This window comes from Halictus rubicundus, chromosome 1 (assembly GCF_050948215.1).
Source record: "Halictus rubicundus isolate RS-2024b chromosome 1, iyHalRubi1_principal, whole genome shotgun sequence".
Classification (NCBI taxonomy): Eukaryota; Metazoa; Arthropoda; class Insecta; order Hymenoptera; family Halictidae; genus Halictus; species Halictus rubicundus.
In genome coordinates, this window is record NC_135149.1 from 17712623 (window position 1) to 17740447 (window position 27825).

General features: G+C 36.1%; 2 protein-coding genes and 1 long non-coding RNA gene across 12 annotated transcripts; 1 reads left to right on the top strand and 2 right to left on the bottom strand.

Annotated features, from left to right (window-relative positions):
* Nucleotides 1-1966: 1966 nt before the first annotated feature.
* Chico (insulin receptor substrate 1 chico) lies at nt 1967-18476 on the bottom strand. 10 transcript variants are annotated; one of them, XM_076791063.1, is made up of 11 exons: nt 17368-18476; nt 15147-16787; nt 14021-14166; nt 13649-13934; nt 13157-13252; nt 10944-11246; nt 9788-10197; nt 9271-9686; nt 6865-7279; nt 6455-6587; nt 1967-6086 (listed from the first exon to the last, which is right to left on the bottom strand). In XM_076791063.1, exons 2-11 carry the CDS (start codon nt 15529-15531, stop codon nt 5170-5172), a joined length of 3507 nt encoding a protein of 1168 aa, XP_076647178.1. In that variant the 5' UTR covers nt 15532-16787; nt 17368-18476; the 3' UTR covers nt 1967-5169. The 10 variants fall into 10 exon arrangements, with proteins under 10 accessions (XP_076647178.1, XP_076647162.1, XP_076647151.1 ...); XM_076791047.1 differs by having other exon boundaries at nt 6455-6695; nt 15147-16717; nt 17548-18451; XM_076791036.1 differs by having other exon boundaries at nt 6455-6695; nt 17548-18451.
* Nucleotides 18477-18612: 136 nt separating this feature from the next.
* LOC143355963 (uncharacterized) lies at nt 18613-20196 on the top strand. The gene is made up of 3 exons (XR_013082589.1): nt 18613-19748; nt 19842-19992; nt 20054-20196. It is a non-coding gene; the product is annotated as an uncharacterized LOC143355963 (long non-coding RNA).
* A 148-nt stretch (nt 20197-20344) lies between these two features.
* Nucleotides 20345-27247, bottom strand: Ago3 (Argonaute 3). Its single transcript, XM_076791115.1, has 12 exons — nt 27147-27247; nt 26034-26365; nt 24428-24601; nt 24146-24344; nt 23771-24084; nt 23430-23691; nt 22992-23345; nt 22664-22914; nt 22194-22344; nt 21924-22124; nt 21668-21859; nt 20345-21592 (listed from the first exon to the last, which is right to left on the bottom strand). The coding sequence occupies exons 2-12, from the start codon at nt 26351-26353 to the stop codon at nt 21263-21265; spliced, it is 2748 nt and encodes a 915-aa protein (XP_076647230.1). The 5' UTR covers nt 26354-26365; nt 27147-27247; the 3' UTR covers nt 20345-21262.
* Nucleotides 27248-27825: the final 578 nt, after the last annotated feature.

A 27825-nucleotide genomic window follows, 5' to 3' on the forward strand; every position in this document is an offset into this window, starting at 1 on the left:
AGCTCCTGGGCTGTAAACTTCGGGCTCAGGTAATTCGGTTAGGCAAATTAACAGACAATCAAGAGAAATTTCATAAAATACTGTAAGACAGTTGCACGGATGGCCTGCGATAAGCAAAAACGTTCAGACCTCCCTGATGCGTATACCTGTGCCGTAACAAGAGCACAGTGCAAACGGTACAAACGCTGTGCTTGTACAGAAGCGGAAGGATATACAAGGACGCAACAATAGCTGCTCGCGATACTGGCAATTTTACGAGGAGCAAGGTAGGCCTGGCCCTCTTTCCTTTATCCTAGCTCATGATTTAGGGTATGTTTACCTGCAGTTAAGTACCTTGACGCGTCCGTGACGGCGAGGTCGGGCCAATTTGGTGTAAATAAGGAAAACGCAGTAGGGAGGCTACTTCAAGCGTATAGAATTCTAACAGTTTCTGTAAACACGCACGGTTCATCCCCCTTTTCGGCCTGCCGGCACGTAATCCGCTCGACATTCACGGCAAAACTGGTCCCTGTCAATGGAATTTATCGTGACTTTCCGGTTATCGATGTTTAGATGGCATACACACGTTAAGCAGACGCCCGGATTAAACGATTCTGGACGGACCATTTCTGTTTGGGACCCCGTTAATCAGAGGAGGCGAGACGCTAACAAGAACATAAGGACCAGTCAGCCAATTTCCCCGTTAACACGTTCACAACGAGGCCGTGTTTTGACAGTCGTATTTGTACCACCCGTGGTACATTCCCCTCGTGAACGTGTTCAATTAGCAATGGGAAATCCGTAACGCTGATTTTTGTGCAACTGCACAATTGATTATTGCACGGAATTTACGAAATACACGCGATACAATCGTTGGAATACCTCATATGTTTAAAGCATTAATAGAAAAAAAAATAAACATTGGAAAGAGAGAAACTGAAGTGTGTCGATTTGGGTTTTTTTTTTGAGCACCTAGAACAATTAGTTGACTACGTGTCGTAATAAAAAAATGTTGAAAAATTGCAATTCGTCGGCATTGTAGAGAAAAACCTGAAAGTTGATTTTTGCAATTTCTTAACGTGAGTTTATATTGAAAATTTAAAAAATAGATCTGTGCAAATTATCTACACTGAAAATTGCTTAAAGTATAATCATTTATTCACACTTGTGAAGTGACGTTCCTAATTGTCTGTAGTGAAAGAAATTTTTAATTTTCGAAAGGTTTAAACATCTTATTATAAGAAATAAAAAGAAGCTCAATGCCTCCGAGTTATCGCAGCAGAAAACAACATGAATTCAATAATTTCAATATTCTACGATGGTCAATCCTTTGTCAACTTTAACAAAATAATAATATTTGTGATAACTAATTTATTTTTTATAATGATTTATATACACTTACCTTTTCTTTCGACATCGTCAAGTGGCCCAACGTATCATATACTGTAAATGTAACGACCGGGACTGACTTGAACTGTCAAAAATTAAATAAAAAACCACGATCAATTGATTTGCGGTCATACAGTCTTAATTGGAATCGTTTGAATGTTTTATGTCAATTATTATGTACACATTTTATTCGATTTTCTAAAATACACAGCAGATATTTTTAAAACTTACTGTATAGATTACTATCTTGTTATCTGCAAAAAGATTGTAAAAATGATCAATTGTCAAAATGGAATTGTTCTTTATAAACTCGTAAAAGAAATGCTACTTTGCGTCTATAAATATTTCAGAACAATTTTGAAGATATTTTAAAAAAACATATATGTATGAATTTTCATTAAAAGACCAAGTCTAATAAAATTAACTTGTACTAAGACAAAATCATTTTTTTTAGTTTAAATTATTACGATAATATTTCGATGATTTGCATTAAACACCGATTATAATTATATTTGCTTCAGTGTTCATTTTATGTTTACTTTAAATTTAAATTATAAAATTACGAAATAAATTGTTAAATTAAGGAAGAAGAAAAAAATTGATCAGTTACGAAATTATTATTTTTACGAGAACGTTAATGACAAAATTCTCTCCTATAATTGTACTTTCTCAAGTTAGAATTAAAAAATTAACCACTACGTTCAGATACTCTAAGCATTTAAAGAAATTTCTTCATAATTAATAAATAAATTATAAATGATTGTTTTTTATTATTAATATAATCATTAATTTAGAAATTATAGATACAATACTAGAAACGATGCGCTAGCTGTTATCTAATTAACTTGAGCTTATGGATCCGTTATTTTGAAAAAGGATACACTTGCCTTCTAATGAAAAATGAATACTGATTTCTCATGTATCAACGATATTTAGTATCTTATTTGGCATTAACGTAACATTATTATATTTAAATTCATTATTCCGAAGATTTTGTAAAAACAATAACGTTGTACAATCTATATTCGTAAAATAAAATTCTTCCAAACTTTCAAGTTCGAAGATGCTGTATTTACATTGTTAATAGTACGTTTTTTCCTGGAAATCAAACAAAATTCTTTTCACCGAGAAACTAAAAGGAACTGTACAGCGCGAATTCTATTTTGAATGGACGGACATTCTGTTAATATGCAACAAAAAGAAGACGACTTGTGCTTCGAATTAAATAAAAGACTTACGTTAGTTCTAGCATCAGTCGAAATAATAATCTTAAATCTGACAATGTACACATAACAACAACATTATCATACACTGGTACAATAAACGCGTCCCATGAAAAAAGAAAAACCTTCAAAGAAGAAGGAATCACATCAGAAGGATCATATGTATAATGAAGAACAGCAACATATACTGCTTTATTCGTCATTATCCGTCGACATACATACGCGTACACGTATATATACAGCATCATTTAGACAATGCATATGTATATACACGATATGATATAATTTATAACCGAACTATTCTTAAACTGTATGCGAGGAGAAGTATGTCATAGAATCGAACTCATAAAACGTGATAATATTAAGAAATATTTTCTCTTCTACTCTCGGCAACAACGTTGTAAGACTGGTTACAGTTCTTTTTTTCTTTTTACACAAACAATCATTTTCTCTCATTCTCTCATTCTCTCTCTCTCTGTCCCCTCTCCCTCCCTCTCTCTCCCCCACCCTTTCTTTGCAGTTGTACCATCTTTTACAGAATACCCTGTAAATGCGTGTGTGTATGTGTCCTCTGTGTGTACATGTGTATGACATGTAAGTGCGCGGCAACGCGCCGTTAATTGCAGTCATTTATAATTTATATACGAAAAAGCGTGGATAACACATATTTATAATTCGTATTAAGGAGCATCTACCTGTTCGAAATAGAAACTCTCGTGACTTCTATCGATCCAACATTGGCCACATCTGCACCGCTCGTCGCGCGCTCCTAATTAGTACTCATGTTTCTGATAGCGTATCGCGCTCGCACAACCTCCAACCGAATTTACTAAAATATAACATGATTAGCAACAACATAATTGTTATTCTTAATAAACAATCGCTGTAGAATCTAAAAAATTTACGCTCGCGATATTGTATGTATAACCGATAAATACTATTCAGATTCTCGACCAAACAACAAAACATTTTCCGCTTGCATGAGAGTCCTATTACGTTCGATAAGATTCGAGCATGAGAAAACAAGTGGAACAAGATAAAATTTCAAAATCGTAGATAATATTGGTAGGTATTCCTCATCACAAATAGTTCATAAAAAAATGAAATAGTAAAGAAAATAAACAGAGAAACAAATCAACGACCCAATATCAAGAATTCGAAAATTCTTATAACATAGTTACTACATGCGGATAAAAAAAAATGACATCGGATATCGCGTAATCAGAAGTGTAGGCACCAATCTGGCCTACGAAAAGTCAGGACTATATGTATACGATTGATAAAACGATCATGGTTCAATGTTGGGATAAACAGAATTTCCTATGTACAGTTCGTATTCAATATCCTGGCGATTCGTCCTTAAAAATCAGCCAATGTTAGAACGATCGATTGCCATGTTTGCTCGTTATTTAGTAACAACAGATAAGGCAACGAGTCAATCTAGCACCCCGAGACACGTGTAGTCGGACCAAGCGCAGACGACTGTTGCGTTGCGCAAACTCGTAGCAGCAGAAATCAACATAGGAATCCCATGAACTGTTCCCTTACTACGCAAATCCACATCTCTTTTTCGCTCTCTTTCCCCATTCTTATCGTTTAGAGAACGTTTGCCAAAGGTTGATTACCGTTTCGTAATTTATGCGAATTTCCTTTCATATTTTTAGAAGATTAAATACAACACAATAATAACCATCAGTGTTCTGTACATTTTCTCACGTTTTGTACAACTCATAGAATCATATGTCTCAACCCCAGAAAGCGGATTAGGTCATACTTCGCGAACTATGTAGTCAGCAACTTGGATATTCCTCTTGAAAGGATATGAAAAGATTAGTACCTACAAGGTCTAAAACTTTGGTTTCAATAAAATCTGTATGAATAAAACTTCATGCCAAATCCCATTTAAATAGAATAATTATTTTCGTAAATAAAAAATAAATGCGTTCAAATCACTAGTAGGTGATTTGAGAAAACACTCCGAGTGACAAGTATTAAAAGTAATATCACGTGCTGGACATTGTTGCTATCCAAAGTAATATATAAATTCGTCTCAATATCTTTATGCTGAGTCGATAGATTGAAAATTCTTGCATACTATTAAAATAGTAAAAGATTGCAACACTGTTTCTGCTGTTTCACGCAAAAATGTGTCATGTGCCAAGCACAAATAGTTTTCGATTTGACGCAAGAATGAGTCATCCAACGCGAAAGTGTTTACACCATTTGATACTGCTATTCTACAAGAACAAGATATGAACATCATAGTATATGTGCATTGTTATATTAAAGAGTAAACGATTCGAAAGAAAATCATTTTTATCATTGAAAAGAGTAAGAGTGTAAAATATTATTTTTTCGAAAAAAGTAGATACACTCGGGCTCTATGGACCAAATATACAAGACTAACGGTTGTGATTATGTTTTTGTATTTCATCTCCCAAAAATATGAACATAAATTCACATTTTTTTCTCAAACGACCTGATACTTTATTTATTTATCTGATTTTAACGATCATCTGCACTCGGCCACGCTATAACACGTTACACCGATACAGCTACTCGCATCCAAAATGGCGTTTTAATTTGGCTTAAGTTTCTGGAAGTCAATTTCAGCGTAAGTGAAGCTGTCTTGAGTCGCCGGCGATATTGGCGCCGCGCTTCCGGTCTCAGGAAGATCAAGGCTAGCGTAGTGCAAATTTGTTACTTCAGATTGTAGCTTGTCGAAATTTTCATTCTCTAATGGACTTGACGTAGCCGTAGGTGTAGGTGTCGGCGTCTCCTCTAGTATTTTCGGTGACGTCGGTTGCTTTTCCGCGTTTTCCGCTGTTTTAAACCCTGACAACGTGGGACTGGTGTTAGGAGACGCGGTTATCAAACGGGGCTTCGACACGGTCAAATCGGCAAAATTTTTCGTTAGAGAGTTCAACATACTATCTTGCGACGACAACAAATTCGATATCACTCGATTATCCTTTCCTGCAGGACTAGACGGTCTATCGTTGATTACTTTCGGCAAACTATTCCCTTCGGTAACCGAAACGGAATTAACCCTATTCGCTGATTCCATAATCGCGCGATCATTTTTTGAAGTAATACTCAATTCCGAAGGTTCGTCGTTAGTTTTTTGATGACCAAAAGACTTCTCGGGCGATTGAGGACTATTCAGAGAGAAGGGGAAGATGGTTGCCGAGGATCCTGTTGGTGTCGCCCGTGGAGGCGACGCAGGAGTGCTTGCTAAACTTTCCGATTCCGGACTCCCGTTCAGGGGTAAGAAACTAGGCGTTTTTAAAGGTTTGTTGCCCGCTTGAATCGCAATCGGCTGTGAACGTATCTTCTCCTTGCGACTACCTGTCCGCATCGGTTTGCGATTGTTTCGGTTAGTCATGTCCAGGTTCATATAATCTTGTTCTAGGATCGTTCTTGACTTGAAATTCATATCAACATAGTCGACAGGCGGCCGCCGTGGAAGATCGACTGGCGCAGTTCTCGTTACACCTAAAATCAATTACAATTAGCTGATCACGTAACTCTCACATCAAGAAACGAAAGTTTGTAGTCAGCATCTTACAGTTGTAGACAGAATCTTCAAAAATGAATGAAAGCCATGATAAATAAGCATATCGTAATAAATGTTGCGATGATTCTAGATTTTTCAAGCAATTCATAATTTTAGGTAGTATAAAAAACTGATTTTATAGTACATTTCATTTCCTTTTTACTTTCCGTATAAGGTGTTAGTAATCGTGTAATCAGTGCTATGATCCCATCGATAAGGTGTTAAGATATAATGATATTTTCCAAGATACCAAACTTTCTTCTGACTTTTGTAATAAATATGACTGCAAACGCGCATAAGTCTATACCTGGTGGTCCATTCGATTGCACGCATTCTTCTTGCATAGGCGACGAAATTTGCTTAGGACTTGCGTTGGCTTGAGACCAATCGTCATGTACTCCATCCATTCTTACATATGGCGCTTCTGCTTCCTCCACCGGCTTCAAAGTAGTAATTATAGGTTTATGTGTAGAAGCAGAAGATGATATATGTATGTGACTATGATTTTGATTGGCAGTGATTGTATTATTATTGTTATTACGATTGATCTGAAAAATCGAAGCATTAAAATTGGATGGTTCTTCTCTAAAAATAAATTAGTATTTATATGATCTCACTTCATTCATTACTACGTTCATGATTTGTATTTAAAGTTTCGTCTAAAGTTTCTTATCAGATTCTATCAAAGATCTTAACTTTAATTAAACTCGTGACTACCTTATTTATGCGGCTCATATCGACATAGGGAGCAATGTTCGATGAGGGCGGTTGTCCAGGGGACATATCAACATAGGAACTGGTGTCAGTGGCAGTAGAAGAAGAATATGACTGTGATTGCGACTGCGAATACGACGAAGGCGACGAATTGAAAGTTGTAGAAATACTAGGTTTCGTAAAGTCCAATTCCATCAAGTCCTCCATGCGTTCAGAGTTTACAGAACAACCAGAGTTATGCCCCCAAGAACTGGACAACAACGGCGCCGAATTCGATTTGCTGGAACTCGGGTTATCAGAACCAGCTGACATTGCTGCGTTTATTATATTCGCAAACCTCCCAATCTCGGGCTTCTTCGACCTACTGCCTACAGAGAATGCTCGTACTCTACTCGCTTCTTGCTGGGTTATATCCAACCTGTAGAGAAACAGAACAAGATTAAAAATCTTCTTCACGCTGTACAAAATGGACGAAGTTTGACAATAAAACGATTACAAGCTTCAGAACAGAGTGCTACGACATAAAAAGACACAAGACAATCATTTTCCGCCAATGTCTAGATAAGAAATAAAAGAAATTTATATGTACAGATATTCGAAGTGATGTTCACCCAATGGAATACTATGAGTATTCAGTTATAAATGCAGTTGCATCTTTCGTTTATGTTCTTCCACGTTATATGGCTCTTTCTTATCATAATAAGAAAAGAGTCAACACTTTCCACAGTACTTCGAGTAAAAGTTAATTCGCAGCATCTTATACAATCACTATACAGGGTGTCCCACTGACTCTGTTACAAGGCAATATCTCCGCCATTTTTCATGCTACGACAAATGTCAAAAGGACAAATTATTTAGTTCAAAATTTACAAATTTTTGATACTCAAGATCACGCGAAGGTCATGACATTATAAGCCATTGGTTTCGTCTTGACCTCGTCTATTACATTATAGTAATCAAAATATGTAGTGAAATATAACAAAAATACACCAATGACCTTGAAATCTCGGGGAAAAAATGTCCTTGAGGAAGAAATTATTCCCACCATAATATGTGTCCCCCGAACCACATAATTTGACCTTTTGACATTTCGCGTAACATAAAAAATAGCGCAGATATCGCCTTATAACACAATTAGAGGGGCACCATGCATATTTAAAAGGAAAAATAAAAAAAATGTACCACTACACTAATACAAAAGTCAATCAATAAGTAAGTTATGCCCCCTTCTAACTTTGGCTTTCTCTACCGGTTGATGACTATACGAGGTGGATCTAAAAAGTAATGAGACTAATTCGATGAAAATTTTTATGTGTCATCCGATGGTAAATGCACATTATCCTTTTTAAAATAGTTCTCTCACGAATCTATACACCGCGGGAGGAAGCAATGTTGAAATTCTTCCATTGTAACTGTTTTCAGTTTGGAAAGTTACAACTTTTTGAATGTTGTCCACAGTGCCCAAATGATATACTTTAAGATGACTTTTTACTCTTGCAAAAATGAAAAAGTCACACGGACTGAAATTTGGGGAATACGGTAGTTGTGGAACCATAAGAATACCTGTTTTGGTTAAAAACTGGTTGACTGTCATTGCAGTGTGAAACGGTGCACGGTTTTCCAGAACGAGATTGACAGTCATTAAAACATGCCTTATGCCGCTTAAAAACTTGTGCCCTGCACAAAGCTTGGTCTCCGCAAGCTAATTTCAATATATGAAACGTTTTAGTCGCGTTTTCATTAAGTTTAACACAAGATTTAATCGCAAAACGCTGTTCGAACGTAGCCATACCATTTTCGTAGTGCGTCACTATATCACGCTTGTGTAAAACTGGTTGTAAGATCGCTAATGATAGCTAGATCAAATTGAGATTAATACTAATGGTAAAGTAAAGATATACAAGTATGAAATAGCATCGAGAAGTTGATGCCATGATGCATTTTCGATATCTGTCTCATTACTTTTTCAATTACCTTGGAAATTTCTATATGCTGAGAGAGTTCCCGTGCTTTAGTTAAATAAAACAGACGTACCCGCTGAATTTTCAAATTAGATTTTCTCGAAAATGAAGCTTAAAGCTATTTTGTTCATATATAATCACCCTTGCCCGATTCTACTGTACAACCAACATGTTACGAAAAATTCCCAAGTTTGTCCCGGCCACTAAAGCGGCTAGTCCGGCCCTTTAAAGGTTAAATAAAGAGCATTAACTGATGAAACATTAACTTGGTGTCGGAAAATCGTAACGACAAGTGGTTGCAGATGCTCAGGGGCTACGTTGAGGTGTAGTAACTGAATGTAACTTTGTGTCACTAACGAAGAGTACATCTCATGCGTTCACATTTCGTTTAGAGAAGTGATATAACTTACGTATTGACTGACCGCCGTACATATATAGAATTTGATACCTATTTTTACGATGCCTATTTGAAGGTTCCGGCCGAGAACCGATGGAATAGGCTCTGACTGGTCTTGTCAAGTCATCTCCAGGAGGTAGAAAACTCGACACCTTATCCAAATGATATTCGGAGAACCGTAAATCCGTACTAGGCGTACCGGAAGTGACGGAACAACTACTGCCGCCGTGTTGCGACATATCGTCAGGAAAATGGCCATTATGACTATGCGAAGGATCCATATCGACGTATCCGTTGTTTCCAACGGGCGCCATAGGTACATAACCCTCTGGTAAAGTGTTACTCTCCTCGACTAAGGATGACGCTCGTGAATGCGAGTGTCCTGTTCCTGAACTCATTTGCATGTAGGCTCCGCTGCGGCCAGGACTCGATCCACAAGGACTGTACATATCTATATAGGAACTCTGCTGTCAGAGAGACAGCAAAAATTGCAGACGTTAAATCGCGTGTACGTTGTACAGAAATTGCTTCGTAAGTACATAAATCGTGTTCAAACACCTTCACCCACCTGGGAAGGAGAATGAGATTTAAAGTTGGGCGAATATTTATTATGCGAGTGCGATATGGACCAGGCGGCATAATCATCGCCGTTCTCCTCTAGTATAACCGGCTCGTCAGGCGTCAACGAGTGTCCATATCTCGACACCGCACTCTCTTCTAGCGCGCTTTCACCACCATCGTCCATCGAGAGGGACGAACCTGCGGAATCCGTGGAACAGGCCCCGGAGGCAGGACTGATAGGCATCGAGGCGATCGGTGGTGAGTAGGAGAGGCCCCTCACGTACATCGAATGTGGTCTGAGAATGTGAGGTACGAAGTGAGTATTCCTAGGATGACTCAGTACCGTTGCTGGATGACTCTCGCTGGTGGTGCGGGCCCTCGACGGCAAACTGTCGCATCTGTCACGGCCGTTCGGACCTAAAACGACAACAGTCAGTCACACGATCCCGCGAACACATAGCCCAAGGAAACAAAATTTGAAAAACATCCATCCTCCCAGCATAGCAGCGGTTAGTTCGTTTGCATTTCCACATAATTCCATAGAAAAAACTTGTATATGTATTTAGGCGTATTCATGTACACAGTATTGTTATTCATTTATACATATATATCTTGGGTAACAAGCAGTGGATAATGATAAAAAAAGATGATTCGCAAACAACCGATGCGCAAGGCGTTTGCAAAAAGAAAACAGTCAAGGAAGAATGTGTTGCATACGGATAGAACAAAAAATAACGCAAATAAAACAATGTTCGGAAGAAACGCGGCGGCGGGTGTGTTCCGCTGGCCGTTGTTTCGCGACGAAGAAACGGAAGAAACAAAGCGAAACTTTGTTATGGTTTGTCGTGCAACTGATATATTGTATACATATACATATACAATATCACATGCGAGAAGAAGCGTCCGACGACACGACTACGGCAGAACGCGAGAAACTCGCGGAGAACCAGAACATTGTGTAACAAAGCAGCGATAGTTTTTCTCTTTTTTTTTCGATTTGGCTAGGCAGCTTTTGTTGCGACCGTTTAGATCTGATCAGAGAGATCAGAGGGAAGTAGATATTGAGGGCGGAACAGAAAACAGGAGACAGCGAGGCAGAGACACTTAAAGAGAAACAAAGAGTTCTTTGCTGAATTATCGTATGACCAAATAAAAATACATACAGCGTAAAACTGATCTTTTAGATGATTGCATTTGATTGATAATAACGGCAGCTAAGGGCAGCGACAGGGTTCTCTGATGGGATATTGTCGCGGTTGTGGTTGTAGTGGTCACGGTAGCGGTCGTAGTGATGGTAATAGAGGTGGTTGTTGTTGTAGTTGTGCTTGTTGTCGTAACATGAATGGATTGGAAATTATTCAAGGAATGGGGATGACTCGCTACCGAATGACGACGTCTAGTGGTAGTGGCACAGTTGGTATTAGTCGAGGCAATCCCAGCAGTTCCAGCCCCGGTACCAGCAACGGCTGCAAACCACACAGCTCTCACTTGCATACAACTACTTCTTTTCCTTGTGTATATTGTTCATAAAATTTAGCTCTTGCGATGTTAACAATAACGAAAATCTGGTAATTGTTTACAAAAAACTGTACACCATGCCAATTTAAATGACACTTGAAATATGTTGCAGAAATCAACATCAACCGAGTAATTTCATTTGTGCACCTCTGCTCAGCTGATAACAGAACATAAGTCAAAATTATTTGTTTTGTAGAGAAGTATGTATTAATTATCTTTACACAAAATAAGAATTATTTGCAAAAATCCTCAGAAACGAGGACCACATGGAGATGTCTTCCTTTTATAATATTGACAAGTTGAAGCTAATATATGTATGAACGTCAGTAAACTCTTTTAATTTTTCCACTGTTAGAAATTCATTTTTATCATAAATGCATAGTGCTATTGAATTTATATTGATTTAGAAACATTCTTTTTTTTTTTAAGTAATGACATTATTTTGAACAATTTTTTATATTTAGTTTCAAATGTATACGCAAAAATATTTTATATTGCATCATTTGTTTAATTTACATTTTACTGAACTGCTTGAAGTGCATGACTGTAATATTAATTTCGTGCCAACAACAGCCTAATCCAAACTGTACATGTTTGTGTACTTTCTGTATTTCGTATTAATTGCAAACATAAACAGTACTTATGTAAACCTTATATAAACCAAATATTACCATATTTGTTTCTATTTCAGTCTGTACATTCACTTCAAGCGTGTATTACGTATTAGAAAGCAATAATAAATACAAATAAAATGAAATTACACGATTTTCTTAATATGTACAATATTTATGACAATTTCATATTATTCTTAATTGAAAGAAAAGTCAAGGTAAAATTTAGATCTAACCCAAAACTAATTCAGATCTTCTTGTCCCCATGAATTCATTTTTTTCTCTATTTCCACAATTCCATTAGCATCACCGATTTAAACAATGTTTTTTTCCCACCCACAAAACACACAGTCAGATCTAAGCTAGGTTTGGATTAAGTGGACTATGATAATTACGTATCTTACAGATAAGATTATTAGAGATGTAGATTGGGAAATACCTTGAAATAATACAAAACTTAATCTTGAAAATGTGTACGTTTATATCTTTTAAACTAAGGCCGAACGGTAATTAGGTGCATAAGTTACTCGGGACATTGAACGTTAACAACATTTCAAGATGCTTGAATTCAATTAGGTGTACTCTTTTGTAAATGATTACCGAAAATTTACTAAATTTTTCTGACTATGAAAGAGCTGTCATGTATTAGCTTTGAGAGCAAAGGTGTTTTGTCTTTTTTCTTTTTAACAAAGTAATATCAAGTTTTAATGAGTCGCAATATTTCATTTTTAAAAAAGAGTAAAGGTCACAATTCTGTTTTACGCGGTATCCTTCGTACGTACACTTCACGCGAACAGTATTGAAACATATTGTGCAATACTAGACACTTTCGCGTTTATGGGATAATCGATAAAGTCCTATAAATTTTGCCATAGAATCGGACTATTATAAAGTCATTGTAACCGTTTTATACAATCATGAATTCTTACTTTTTATGAATACCAACACGAGATTCGATTGACTAAATATTTCAATATGAAAGTTCTGATTTACTTTATGATGATAATGAAAGTTTTACTCTGATCGTTTGGCAGAACCAAAATACTTTTCATTATTTGATTAAACTTGAAGAAATTAATGACAATCCTTCGGCAACCACAATAACAGCTTAATATTAATTTTCTGGCAACATATGTTTAAGCTAATGGAACAACGATTCTTCAAGAAATTTGATTGTCCTGAATTGTCACCCTTTAACGCCCGCATGAGAAGATAAAGCAATACAACTACAATGACAGAAAACAGACCCGTGACTGTATTGCAAGAAGAGGTACTCTGAGTCTGATTAGACTGCTCCTGTTCCTGAACTGCTTCCACCTGCTCCTTGTGCGTCCTGTGTTCTTCTGTAATACCCGCAACCCATACGTGTTATAATAAAGCTGACTTTCCAGTTGTACATATTGTGTCTCAATTAAAATCTTTAAGGCACATAAGAGTTGGTGTAGTTACTATATTGTATATAGAAACCAATGTCTCGGGTAAAAACTTACACATGGATTTAAGAATGAATTTGTACAGTGACGATCCCTGTCTGTACAGTGATATTTCATCGCATTAAATTGTTAAGTGCTCAAAATGAAAAATAAAACACTAAAATCTAATAAAAGTGCAATGAACTTATTTACATAACTGAAAGAGTGTTTTTCTATGTATAGTCAACAATCGTGATAAGGAATTACAGTAGACAATAACTGATAATAAGTCAAGATGCACAATTAACTTTGTAACATTAAGCTTACCCAAGGGTGAAAAATTATGAAACTTTTGTGCAGCATGACGACGTTGGACAAAGATCGGTTTGCTGGCCTCGGTTGCGGAAGAGCTACGCATCCTTTGCTGTGGTCCCACGTCGTCTTTGTTGTTTCTAGAACTAGTCATAGCGTTCAGGATAGCAGCATGCATATTATGTGTTATGTTGCTGTCTTCAGCCTCCATCCACAATTCGCCACCACCGGTAACTGCTGAACGACCTACTTCCATATAGAAGTAACGATCCATATGCCCGCATCGTCTGATGCAAACCAACTAGGAAATAAAAATATGCTGTTACTTATGTTTCCTCTGCAAAAAAAGTGTTCAAACTATATCATTTATTAAGATAGCAAACTTACAGGAAATTCAAGGAAATCTGAACTGTCCTTTTCCCCAATTTTCACCAGACTCAATATTCGATCAGTTAAGCATAGCCTATAGGGACCATAAATATTCTTTCGTTCGCCAAGTCCTTTTTTCTGCATTGTAACTTGCCATACGTGTTCTGAAATAAAATATTACGTTCAGAAATCATACTATCGTAAATACAAATAGTATTGAAAATGTCTTTTAGATTTTATGAATTACACCCGCTAACGAAAGCTACAAAACAAAATAATTTTGATAAATATTATATCTGCAAATTGTAATTACTTGACTGCTTTTTTTGCTTTATGCAAAAAAAATTTTCTGGATCTGTTATGTAATATAGAAACAACTTAAGAATTTATTTTCTTCGATAATTTTAATGGGTTGAAAATAATATGTCAATAATTTTCATAATGCATTTTTGTCATAAATGCATAAAATCCACAGTCTAGTAATTCCACATAATTACTGTATACCGATATTGCAATTGTCTATATGCAAATAATAAAAGAAATATAATATCCTTATTTATTTGCTTTGTTCCTTAACGACCATTGGTTAATGCGTATAATAAATTACACTTACAAATTATATAAATATTTACATACACATACCCTAAACAGAATAATAATTTATAGATATATGTGATAACAATTACCTTTCAAAGCTAATTATTAACGTATACTGGTAATAAATATACCAATATAATAACGTTCTTTCACACAGTTTGTTTAAAATATTCTTACACTTAACTGAAAAATCATGAATTTATAATCAATTAAATTATATTAATATAAAAATACGAAAAATCGTTGTCTACGAAACGTTGTTCATATTTAATTGCCGAGAACGCACAATCTCTAATTCTGATTCTTGGTCTCTACGTGATATTACAGAAACGAATTGAATTGAAAAGAAAAGAAAAGAAAGGGAAAAGGCAGGTAAACAACAGGTCCGAAGTACGAAAACATCAGTGTTTTCGGTGTCACTCGGATTTTTAAAGACTCCCGAGAGGGAAATGTTTTACGAAGAAACACCGACAAGATTTTTCCACGCGTGAAACGTTCGTCTCCAATATGCGGTCTAATTCTAATTCAAACCGTAATAGCGCATTACCAAATATAGGCCGAGGTTGCTCTCCATCGGGCACATCTCCGCTCTGAAGTAAAAGCATCTCCTTTAGCCATTCGTTCAGCTCTTTTTCGTTCTCGAGGATCAGGCAGAAGCATTCGTCTTTCGTGTACAACGCGATAACGTGTTTATGCTTGGTGTCCACGCGTTTATTGATATTAAAGCAGCTGTCTAACAAGATGCTACGCTTCGGCGATTGCCTGTTTTCGAACTTCTTTTTGTTATCATAATATTCAAGGCAGGCTGGGAATCCTGGCGCCTCGCCTCTCAGAACGAAGTATTTCTTCTTTTGGGTTTTTAGTTTCTTTACATGTCCGCAGCGAACAACGGGACCTCCAGAAGGGGAGACTATACCCCTGCCCGAAGACATCGCCGCGGTAACGATCAAAAAGGCCGTCGTTGCGAAGAATCTCGCGAGTCCTCAAGTGACACTATTTTGTACCATTTACATGGTACCGTCGCGTCGTTGCTGATCAATTCATCGTACGCATCTCGTACGAGAACATATTATATCCCGATGGTTCATCGGAGCAGCAGAATGTCGCAGACACCCGTCCACGTTTTTTCGAAATAGATCGTTACAGGGGGAGGGTGGAGGACACTTCCGTTTTCGGATGATTATTACTCGAGAACCACAACGGCAATAGCCGTGTAAACCCAACAACGTTTTATTCCTTTCACGCACATGCCGGAAATTCGGTTAAATGATTTTTCGAAATTCCCGCGATCCTGCCGTGTATCGTTTTATTACGTACAATGTCGTACAACGTGTCGGGTCTTTCGTGTCCTGGCTTCTCGTGTCGTGGAAAGGTCGCCGTCGAAACACTTCCGTTTTCGGACGGTTGTTATTCGAGAAACGCAACGGAAATCTCCGATGTGGTCCGAAAATATTTCACAACTTTCACGCATACATGCCCGAAAATTCGAGGGTGGACGATTATTTGAAACTCGCGCGATGTACGATCGTATTGTCTTATTACGTACAACGTGTCGGTCTGGTCTGCTAGCTTTTATCGTGAAAAGGTCGCCGTCGATATCGTTGTACTCGAGGCACGCTAACGGTGGAAGCACGTGTCGGGGGTAAATAAGCAATAACACGCCACCACGGTGCATGTGTACTCAACGTGTACTAAGGGCGTCGCATAGACGATGTGCTAAGGGCGAGGATTCACTATTGACTAAAACCGCACACGTTTTGCCGACGTTCAGAGATTCCCGAATCCGTCGATCGCACATTCGATGCTGTCGCGAACCGTTTACAATTCACGAATTGTCGGAAAACACGAACCGTGGTACCTGCGCTCGGTTTTCTGCGATGGCGGTTCACCAAAGGTCCGAGTTCCACCTGTCATACACGTTTTCCTCGAATTTCGCCCGCCACAATTCCGTGACCCCGGCGTGTATGTATCCGAAGGCGGGTTGCGCTCGGTCTAAGGTGAAAAATATTCGCCAGCGTTTACGTCTCTCTCGCGTGCTCGTCCGAGTAGGTATATCTTTATCAGGTGAAACAGTTAAACCTCCGAGAATTGTTTTTCTGGGCTACAAGGCTCGTGCACCTGTTTATCGCGTCGAATAACACAATTTACTGCGTGGTCCACAATGGTTGACGCGTATACGTACACACCACTGGCGGCACATACAAAGAAACGATTGTACACACGATGATACAAGGAAGGAGAGAGAGAGAGAGAGAGAGAGAGAGAGAGAGAAAAGAGACAGACACAAGCGGGCGTGTTCACGTGTACACACAACACACAACACACGCGGAAACGTGAGGTCGTGCGCGCGCGCGCTCGCGCGTTCCTGGCCACTCGTTTGTTTGCTCGTTTGCGAGTACGTTTAGAGGAAATACGTAGAGAGGTAGAGAAAGAGAGGGACACGCAGGCGACGCACACGCAGGTGGGTGGTTGAACCCTTGTTATCGTTGGTCGGCGCGTTATAAAGGCGGTACGCTACGAGTAAATAGGCTATTGTCAAGGGCAGGAGAATTTTTTTTCATGCGCAATGCTAGGCACATCAAAACATCAGGCTGCATTCCAGGTCGATGCGAGAGAATACGCACTTCTCTCTCTCTCTCTCCCTCTCTCTCTCTCTCTCTCTCTCTCTCTCTCTCTCTCTTCCCACACCCCTTGTGTCCCGAGAGCACTTTACACGAGAAGGAAATACGGACGAACGGAGAGGCTCACGGTGCTGTTAATAACCTTACAGCAACGTGCACGGTTTCTCCTGACCACGATCGCCCGATTGGATACACGCGAAATTTCTTCATGATAATCGCATCTGCTCGAGGTAAAAAATTTTGGTCTCCTTTCGTACCCAACATCCCTCTCGCCCCCCTTCCGCTCGCATGCGAGCGACAAATACCGCGTCACTTGCGATCACGAACCTCCTGTGGCTTGACTATTTCTCACAATAATCGTGGCAGCGTTCACTCGATTTCGGGTGGTTCCTGCTGTGCACGGTCACGTTCACAAACAACACGCACGTATTTTGAACTTTTTTCCGACACACGCGTAGACAGCTAAATAGGCGCTCATGTCCATCTTGTAAAGGTCATGTGTATGGTAAGCTCTCCGCAGTTGTAAACAAGATGTACGCAGGCGCTAACCGCTCGAATGGCGGCGACTCGATACGCGATATGCCACGACCGTAAATACACATACGTACGAGCGTATTTACGTACACATGCGGTTGTCTCTCCTTCGCAGTGGCGTAACTATCGTGTCGACTAAACACCGCAATGCGGTGGATCCTACCGGAGGTCATTCAAGTTGCGCTACATCCTTCCGAGAAATGTAAGTTATTGATGATAAGAGCCGAGCAAAACGTAACGTACCTTTCGAACAGTGTAAGTAATAAACAAGATATTCCAATATCTGATCTCTACTAATGCTAGAATAAAACATCGATCTTGCGTAGTCACGTTTCTGGAATAGTATTCGGAGTTACTCTTTTATTAGCATTGTCGTCGAAATAAATATTTTAATTAAGCACACGCCCAAGCCCCGAAACAGAAGACAATTATAATAGCACAATCGAACCTCTGTAATATTTCCTTCACTCCTTTCCTACAAATCGAAATTTAAATTTCACTTTTATACCTCAATATGTTAATGTTTAACATGTTTATTATTTCAATTTAATATGTTAATATACATTTACCTTTAATATGTTATTTCATCTCTGTAACTCGAATTCGGAAGAATCTCGGTCACTGTAAATCGAAGTTCATTTTTGTAAATAAACTGTACTAAAACTTTTGTAAAAACTGCGTTCGTTAATTATTTGCAGTCGGTAATGAGGAATAACTTTTCCCAAGTTATCACAAATCGAAAAATACATAGAGATTTGTTAGTCGTAAAAAATGTTGTTGTAAAAAATTTGGTAAGACGAAATGAAATCTCTTCAAGACGAAAATTTTTGAAGTTTTGAAGAAATTAAGTAGATTTATTATGTTCTTAATTTTACAATCACAATTATATTTAAGATATCTTTCAATAGGAATAATAATTCTTAAATACACGTATTTATATGTATATACATTTTAAATTGGTAGTCGAGTAAGATTCATGGCATTGTCATACTTATAGATCATTTATTTTGACAAATATATTGTATTCTGCATTTCAATAGCAAAAACGTGATCCTGAGTATTATATTTTATTTTTGTACTTTAAAACAATAAGATTTAAAAGCTTACAATATTTGATAATAAAGTCTTAACGCACAATTAATTTTAATTATGTTCTATTTAAAATACTAAAAGCAAGTAAAATTTTCCTTATTCCTTTAGTATTGACCCACTTCATTTCTATTGGTACAAGAAATGACATCAGATTATGCAACTGAAATTTTATTTCTTGAAGTTCAATGTCATGCTCAAAACATTTAACTTGTAATCATTTTACTGTTTACTATCTAACATTGTTATTTTTAACTTTACTCAGCTCTAATTATCTATCTATTTTCGGCATGATGGTTAGTGTGATATAAAGTAATTCAAAATTGAAAATGAAGCAGTTTTTATATATGGACACAACACAAAGTAAAATAAAATGTTTTTGTATCTTTTCTTATCTGGATGAGTAAAGCTATTTTGTTTACTAGGTTTCATTTGATGTATTAATTTGTTTATATTAGTTGTCATTCATTTCTTAAAATACTATCTTGAGTCCCCATTGTTTATTATTAACCTATATTGCTATCAGTATTTTGCAAACATATAATTTAGTTTCAATATTTTGGTCGCAAAATAAGCTATGTATTTAAAAATGGTTCGATTTTTGTAGTTAAGGGAATGTAATACGCGATTAATGATGAACATATTTCAATTGGACAAACATATTAACAGAATTGGAAACGTGTGTGTGTGTCATCCAGATTGTGTTACAATTTTCAATATTTGTTACGCCACTGTTTTCTTTAATGTCTCACACTGACGTAGGGCGTTGTAACATAGAGATGTGCGCTTGCATGAACATATATGCGTGCTTTCAAGTCAAGGTGGACGACTACGGATACACGCATTTTGTTCGCGTCGTTCTAGGTATTGAATTCTCATCGGCAGGGTCGTTTGTAAACACATACGTAAGCACATAAATAAATACTTCTACGTTAATTGATTGTAGTAATAATTTTTGACATTAGAATTACCACAAAAATCAAAATATCCTATTTTAGGTTTCTAGCTTGGCGATTATGAAATATATCCAAGTGTTCCTGTAGTGATTATTCAATATGCAGTAGAAGTCAATTCAAATCTTGATAAAAGCATTTTTGTGAATTATATAATAAAATAAAATTTAGTCACGCCGATTGCTTGGTACTTCTAGTGCTAATAGTTCGATGAACAAAATATTTGTAACAAATCGTAGTTACAAATTAAAGTGAAGTATGCGTTTCTTAACTCGTTAAAACATTACTCGCTTAGCTCACATTCGATATTCATGCACGAGGTTCAGAGTTCATATGCACTAAGACAATTTTTTTTTGATACATGATTTATACCATGTGTTCAATGTGTTAGATTCAAGAATCGAAACATTTCATTTCACAGTTAATCATTGTAGCAGTGGCTATATTCTTATGCGAATATTTGCGAGTATATATTAACATTAATATCAAATACGTTGAAAATTTTAATAATATATTGCAAAAATTTCTTAGAAAACATAAGAGATATTAATGCTATTAATTGCTATTTATTTTTTGCAGTAGAACAAAATGCGTATAAGTGGTATTTTTTCATAATTTCAAAACTATAATAATTAGTACAAGTGTACACACATTGATATGCGTACTTCGTCAAAAATATTAAAAAAATATATTGTACTCTTTTGTTTTTCTTAAGAATTAACCAAAAACACAATTCTGTTTAAGCTACAGTGAGCATAAAAAGTATCTGTGCACCCTTTAAAAACGAATGACTTTAAAATTGGACCAAACGGATTAAATTTTTTTGAGATGTTAGAATGATTAGTTTGCTAGAAAATATGTAAGTAATTTCTTAATTGCTATTGGTCGCTTTTGCGAAGAAAAAAGTTACGGTCATGATTTTTAAGTTTTTTATCTGTGCCCAGAATGAAAATTTAAAACATGTCTTTTGTAAATCTAAGTAAGTTACTTACATGCACACAATTTCATCGAAATCTATTGGGTCGAATTTTTAAAAAGTTATTCGTTTTTAAAGAGTGTTCGAATAAGAGTTTATTGACATTTTCGATAAACAGAGTACCATGACAATAGTATCAGTTGGTCAGTCAGAACAAAAATATAAATACATTATTATACTTGTATTGGAAGCATGATATGATTATAAAAATAATAGTATGATAGAACGAACAAGATTATATATTAAATCAATACTGGGAATATAAATTTCTTCTTATCACTATCAAACGAAATGAACATCTATGAACTTCTATGTTAGTACTTAAAAAATGAAATATAGACTTATATTTTAGTTTACTAGCGTTGTGTTTGTGGATAGTATTATATGTACGAATACTTTAGTACCGTTTTAAAAATGAATATAATGATATTTCTGTTAGTATTTTGCTATGGTTTGTGCGATAGTAGTTGTGTACAGATGAAAGTAACGCTTACAAGTAGAACAATGTATCGGAAAAACTTTGATGTGGTTCCATCTGTATGTTCTGTCCAACAAGAGAGACGAGCTTGTGAGCATATTGACAGGGAGCAGGAACTTTTACAGTGCCAGGCCAATTATAGTACAAGTGGCAAAGTTTGTACGTTAATCGTTGAATATGCTCTGCCTTCATATTTTTACTGTCGTAAACAACGATATAACGCGTAGGCGTCACTGTACCCATTCGTATGTTCTGCGACACCAAAAAGAAGTCGTAGACATTAGGTCGAGTTATACACGTGTCCACGATTGTTCCTGGTAATGGATTCTCCAAACCCCTAGACTAAAGTTAGAGATACAATTTGTATAATTAAACAGCACAACTTGTTAGTGTTTGTTTTTTCATTAGTGAACTTACGGCTATTGAAAATAATCGTGTGTTAATGCGTTTGTGCACCACTATAACGGTTAGCTTTGGTTGATAGTTTGGTTCGATATTTTTAAATGTCGCTAACAGTTGTTTTACTTCATATTTAGCAACAGTGTCGATTTGACCGTCGCCAACACCATCCCGGTAGACAATGATACGATCTGGGTAACGTTTATGGTGCTGTAATAGAAAACATTAAGCATGTAAAACACGAATGAAGTAGAAAATATTAACTTGCAAGTACCTTATAATAAGCTTGCAGTGCTGAAATCATGCAAACTTGAAGCATGTCTACCAGTTCTTGATGACGACCTTGCAGACAAACTTTACTGTGCCAAGTCGTTAATAGTTTGTCAAGGCTTGCTACGAAACCTGCAACACTACCCTTCGTTGATTGTCCGGCTCCTCCATGATAAACATCTATTCCACATATCATGCAGTGATCCTAGTCGAACCAAATCAAATGAATTATTTTTATTTAAACGAGATTAACGTTATGAATTTTTGCTCATACCATAGGTATAGCTAAAGCCCAAAGGGCTCCACCCATTTTGCAATTAACTTGCAAAGCTATCTTTTCCGTTATACTCTTCAATTTATCCCCACGAGAAATAGTTCTTGACATAATTACTTGAGAAGGTACTGGCATTTCCACGCAGCACAATCTAAACAATAAACGATACAGTTACTATATGAAATCAAATTAAGTTGTGTAACACGAAATAAAGATTTCTAATCGGGTTGAAACAATGTGTATTTTTCGCATTACCTTAAGCGCAATTCTTTATAAACTGTAATTGTTGTTTCTTCATATGCATAATGATGAAAATATCATAAAATCGTATAAAATTTCTCCAAAAATTAAAGACAGTACAATAATTCTAGTTCACAAAGAATTGTGCAAACTTTGAGGTATTGCGAAGAAAAGCAACTTTCCAGCATATTCAATCAACCATTTGAGCAATCGAGTCGAGAATATCTCACCTCTTTACTGCAGAGTATCTGTCAGTACGATTGGTGGGAAATATTATTACCATTAAGTTAATATTATAGTGTATATTTTTGCGCAATTCTTGCACATAGGTTTCCGTTCTGTCATCTCTTAAACAGACTGACCGTGGATCCCTAGTTGTCATACCCATAGCCTTGGATACTTTTTTAAACATATCAATAAATTCTCGCGAACATCTTGAATCTCGTTGACAATGTAAGACACACCACTCATTTAAATCGGGCTAAACATGTAAGTACATATATAATGTTCAACATAATGTTATCAAATTTTTCGAGGTATAGAGAACAAATTGTTTACCGAGCGTAACATAGGATTTCTACAGACTGCACTACCCCAGTCTGCAGGTCTGTGAGGTGGTGGTGTAAACTTTTTGTTTTGGCCAAAGGTTATTTCCTCAGGTTCTAAAAGCCTTCCTGTAAACTCAACTAAATCGTTTTCTAAATGCAAACCCCATTCAGCTAATATTTCTCTTGGAATATCGTTAGATTGTACTTCTTGTACAAAGTGTTTAAGTACGTCACTACGAGCATTAGGTGACATTTTCGTCACTTCATCTAAATCCTTCATTACTCTAAAATCTGAACGAATACTGTCGGTCAGACTTGCTACGTAACATAACTCGGGAACTAAAAGTATCATCTGTTCTTGAGACTGTAGGTAAAACGTGACTGGTAAATAATTAATGGTTTACATTTTGTAATCATAAAATATTACCAATACAAAATAATTACTTACTTCGCCCGTTGATGTTTTAATTTTTCCACAATGAACTAATAATGGCTGGTAATTATCTCGTATTTGTAAGTTCCAGTGTTGTTTATAATAATCTAATAAAGATATTTTATCTGTCCCTTTATCGAAAACATATGTTGGATTTTTGTCCCACGCTATATCATCAATGCGATACGATCTATTATTGTATCTTGTAAATACGGATAATCCAATTAATTCTTTCATAACAAGATCTCTAAAATTTGCCTTATTCCCAAAATTAACCCTGCATGATTTTTTAAAATATTGTTCGATTATTTCCATAGTAATAAATACTTAAAGAGAAGTATATTTCTAGTTATTACATGATGTCCCGAACTGTTTCTGTACGCATAACACGATGCTTTGCATCTAGACACAACTTTAAGCCTCCTTGATATTCATTGATAGCTGTAACGTAACCAGGCCATATTTCTAACTTATGTTGTGGGATTGCATGTATCCCTTTAGGATTGAAATTGTGTTGGCCAATGCGAACTAAGCTAAGGGCTCGCATAACACGACCAAGTAATATATTAAAGAATGAAATGTTTTCAGTAATATTTTGTTGTTTCTTGAATATTAGAGACAACGTTACTGTTGACTCATCCATAGGATGCGTAGATTGTAAAGTTGTGATCTAAAAATTGCATGTCATATAAATAAATATGCATTGACTATTTATTACTATTGTTACTTACATTCTGCTTTAATTTTGTAGGTAAACATAGTATAACACCATCAAATACTCTTGTTCGTCCAAATACTTCTACATGTTGATTAAGAAGTTTGCTACGAAGTTGTCTAGAATCTATGTCGGGATTATATTTAACTTCGTAATTATACAATCCCTTGTTAGCATCTAATTTGACATTTATATAGTTTGCGCTTAACTGTACCCTAAAGGATCATTATTAATTTTTACTTTATCTGTTAATATTCTTAATTGATATTGGGAAAAATATGCATAAACATTAACTTACGGTTTTCCACCTGTACCTTGTTGAGGCTTTAATTTCATTTCTTGGAATGACAATGTATCCAATGAACTGACGTTTCTTTCTTCAATTGTTATGTCCGATAATTTACCTAATACTCCTGCAGCATCAACAGATGGTCCAGGAATATTTCTTTTTATGGTAGTTTGAGGTACTGAGCTATAAAAATGTGCGTTATTGCTACAATTTAGACATGTAATCTCTTTATGAAATATTAGGCCTGTACATTTTTTTGATCACTTGGAAATTTTCATACATATACCACAATTGTGCATTTTTAGTTTTAATATATGCCCTTTATAATATATTATATTTTGTCAATCAATTTCGTGTAATTTAAAAAATGTATTAATTGTAACATATCACATAAAATAATACTCCGCTTATTCTATACACTTTCTAATTATTATAATTAAGGTAAAAGAGCTGGTTAAAAATAAGGTAAGAAAAGCAAAGTAATTAACTGCTGCTCAATGAAATATTATTTTGCAAGTTTTTAGGGCAGATCAAAATTCAACATATAAATAATGGAAAATCTAGGTACTTGCAGTCGGAGACAAAATTAAATGGACATCCTTTAAGAACCTTTAGGAACTTTTTAAAAATTGGACCAAACGACTTGAGTTTTTTTTGAGATGTTAGAAGAATTAGTTTACTAGGTAATGTGTAAAAAAATTTTTTTTAATTGTTATTGCTCGGTATTTCGAAGAAACAGTGAAGGTCACGATTTTAAACTTTTTATCTGTGGCTACAATGAAAATTTATTATCCTTTCCTAGGTCTAAGTAAATTATATGCACTCACGAAGTTTCATTGAAATCAGTTGACGCATAAGAAAGCTGTAGGCATTGTAAGATGTAAGAATCTTTGAATTTTGGGCTCACGATTGATCTAAATTGCAGTTTCCCACAATTTTTGCCATTTTTAATTATCTGTAGCTCATAACAACAATTTAGATCTACAAAAGGAATATTTAAAATTTTTAAATATTCTAATTGTAATAGTAATCTATAGTAATTTTTAATTAATTCTTCTATTCTAGTAAACTAATCTTCTATCATAAAAAAAGAACTCAATTCGTTTGGTCCAATTTAAAAAAAAGTTTGTCCGCAACTGTATTTATGGTGTTGAAGTGTAACAAAGGAGCTCTTGATTATAGACATGTTGTATGCACCATGATATGGGATAGTTTTTATATTCTAAACCAGGGCTGCTTCACTTGTTTTCCGCTGTGAGCCACACGATGGTCCCACCATTCCCCCTCAACAATCTCCTCGGAATGACAGCAAAATCGATTGAAAACAAAATTCTAAACAAATGCCGGGAAATCTTGTTGTCTCATTCTGCCGCGCTTCGCCTCACTTGCTTTCTTCGTTGTGCCCAATCCCCCCCGCCAACGTCCATCGCGTAGGGAAGCATATGAGCGAAACGGAGTGAGACAGAATGAGACAGCTAAGATTCTCCTTTCCCCTGTGTCGTCTTGTGGGACGACATCGTACGCAGTGGGGTTTCTTGTCGAAAAAGCAAGATACGGGAAAGAGCCACCAGTTCAGCAGCCCTGTTCTAAACACTTTATTTATTGATAGACATACCTAGGAGTCTTAACTCTGCTAATTAATGACCCTCTACCGGAGGTCATTGTTTGTGGCGGTAAGCTAGTTGTTTCACTTTTTTTTGCTCTGATAATATTTAATAAAGTAGCTCTTCCTTTTGATATAGTTTGGGCCCTAATGTTGTCGTCTGCAACTTGGCTTGATGCTGCTCCAGACTGAACTGGCGACATACCAGCAGCAGCAGCAGCAGCAGCAGCAGCAGCAGCAGCAGCGGCAGCGGCATCTGCTTTCTCCTTCTCCCGGATCATTTTTAGGAGAATGCCTCCCCTTCCTTTTCCAATCTGTTTGTCACCTTCCATTATTGATATCTACTAAATTTTTAATAAATATAAGGGGTAAGTATAATATTGAAATAGTATTTCTGTTAAATAAATTGTTAAGTTATATGAAATATTAGAAAGGGTATCAATGAATTAAATTTATAGGAAAAGGAAAATAATACTTTATATATAAAAATGAAATATAAAGAAAGTAGCAGTATTTTTAGTATAACATAACGTTTTGATTCCTGTTAAATATAAATTAGGAACCTTAGATAATTTCTTTGAATAACTATTTTGTATCTATTTATTGAAAGTAAAGATTTTGCAGCAGAATATTTTGCTTGAAGGTCAAGAAAAATGAATATGCTCTATGTATGTACTTGTTTTTAGAATACCCATCCGTGTTTACATTTAATAAAGAACTTCCCATTTGTGTGTTCAAAAGAATACACATTTCAAAACATTTTTATAAAAATTACATTTCTTATCAATCTATTTTGTAATATGGGTGCATGTAATTTGTTTAGAAAGTACCATATTCTGTTAAACTTAATTGCAAAAATGAATATTTACATTGGAATTTGAGACAGTATTTACTTAAATTGTTCTACATCTGCAAAATCTATAATTATAAAATGTATATAAATAAATACATAACTATCAAAAATTGAGTTTATTATTTTGCTTATTTTTTAGACACTTTTTCCATTTTTATTCGCATTTATTGCATTCTTATACTATACATACTACACGTTCTCCACGGATTTGTAAACTGGACAGAAAGGATATATTAAATCACGAAATTAAAGAATTGTTTAATTTTACTTACATTGTATCTGACTTTTTAGTTTATAAGATAATATACTAGGTATCAAAATAATAAACTACTATGAATGAAATTCACATGTGCGAATACGTCGAAAAGTGATTCAAAATGGTGCCATCACTGATATATGTACTACGGATGCGAGATTCCCATAAGCCAGCCGTACAGAAGTTGAAACGAATTGATACCACATATATGTATATATATATATATATATATATGTATATATATATGTATATATATATATGTATATATATATATATATACTATGGATTCGAGATGCCGTGAAACGAATTGAAGCGGCTTTACATGCCAGCGCCGCCAGTTATACACCGGTGTACTACATCCTCCCGTACTCCTCTTCGCCCCGCGGTGCTCGACACTTGCGAGGGAATCAGCTTAGATGGCATCACGTTCACGGCACATCACGTGATTAGACGTGATTAGACAAGACTGATGTTCGAATCTTTGCTGCTATTGGACGCTACTATTGCCGCCAAAACCACTGCTGTATGAATGTGTATGTAGCGTCCAATAGCAGCAAAGATTCGAACATCAGTCTTGTCTAATCACGTCTAATCACGTGATGTGCCGTGAACGTGGTGCCATCTAAGCTGATTCCCTCGCAAGTGTCGAGCACCGCGGGGGTGAAGAGGAGTACGGGAGGATGTAGTACACCGGT

Coding starts and splice junctions, on each gene's coding strand:
- Chico (XM_076791047.1), bottom strand. CDS start 15,531: ATGTCTTCGGGCAGGGGTATAGTCTCCCCTTCTGGAGGTCCCGTTGTT. Junction 9,687..9,787: donor AATCTCATTCTCCTTCCCAG/GTGGGTGAAGGT, acceptor TCTCTCTGACAG/CAGAGTTCCTATATAGATAT. Junction 7,280..9,270: donor AATAGGCATCGTAAAAATAG/GTATCAAATTCT, acceptor GTTTCTCTACAG/GTTGGATATAACCCAGCAAG.
- Ago3 (XM_076791115.1), bottom strand. CDS start 26,353: ATGGAAGGTGACAAACAGATTGGAAAAGGAAGGGGAGGCATTCTCCTA. Junction 24,085..24,145: donor CTACAAAATTAAAGCAGAAT/GTAAGTAACAAT, acceptor TGCAATTTTTAG/ATCACAACTTTACAATCTAC. Junction 21,860..21,923: donor CACTGCAAGCTTATTATAAG/GTACTTGCAAGT, acceptor TTTCTATTACAG/CACCATAAACGTTACCCAGA.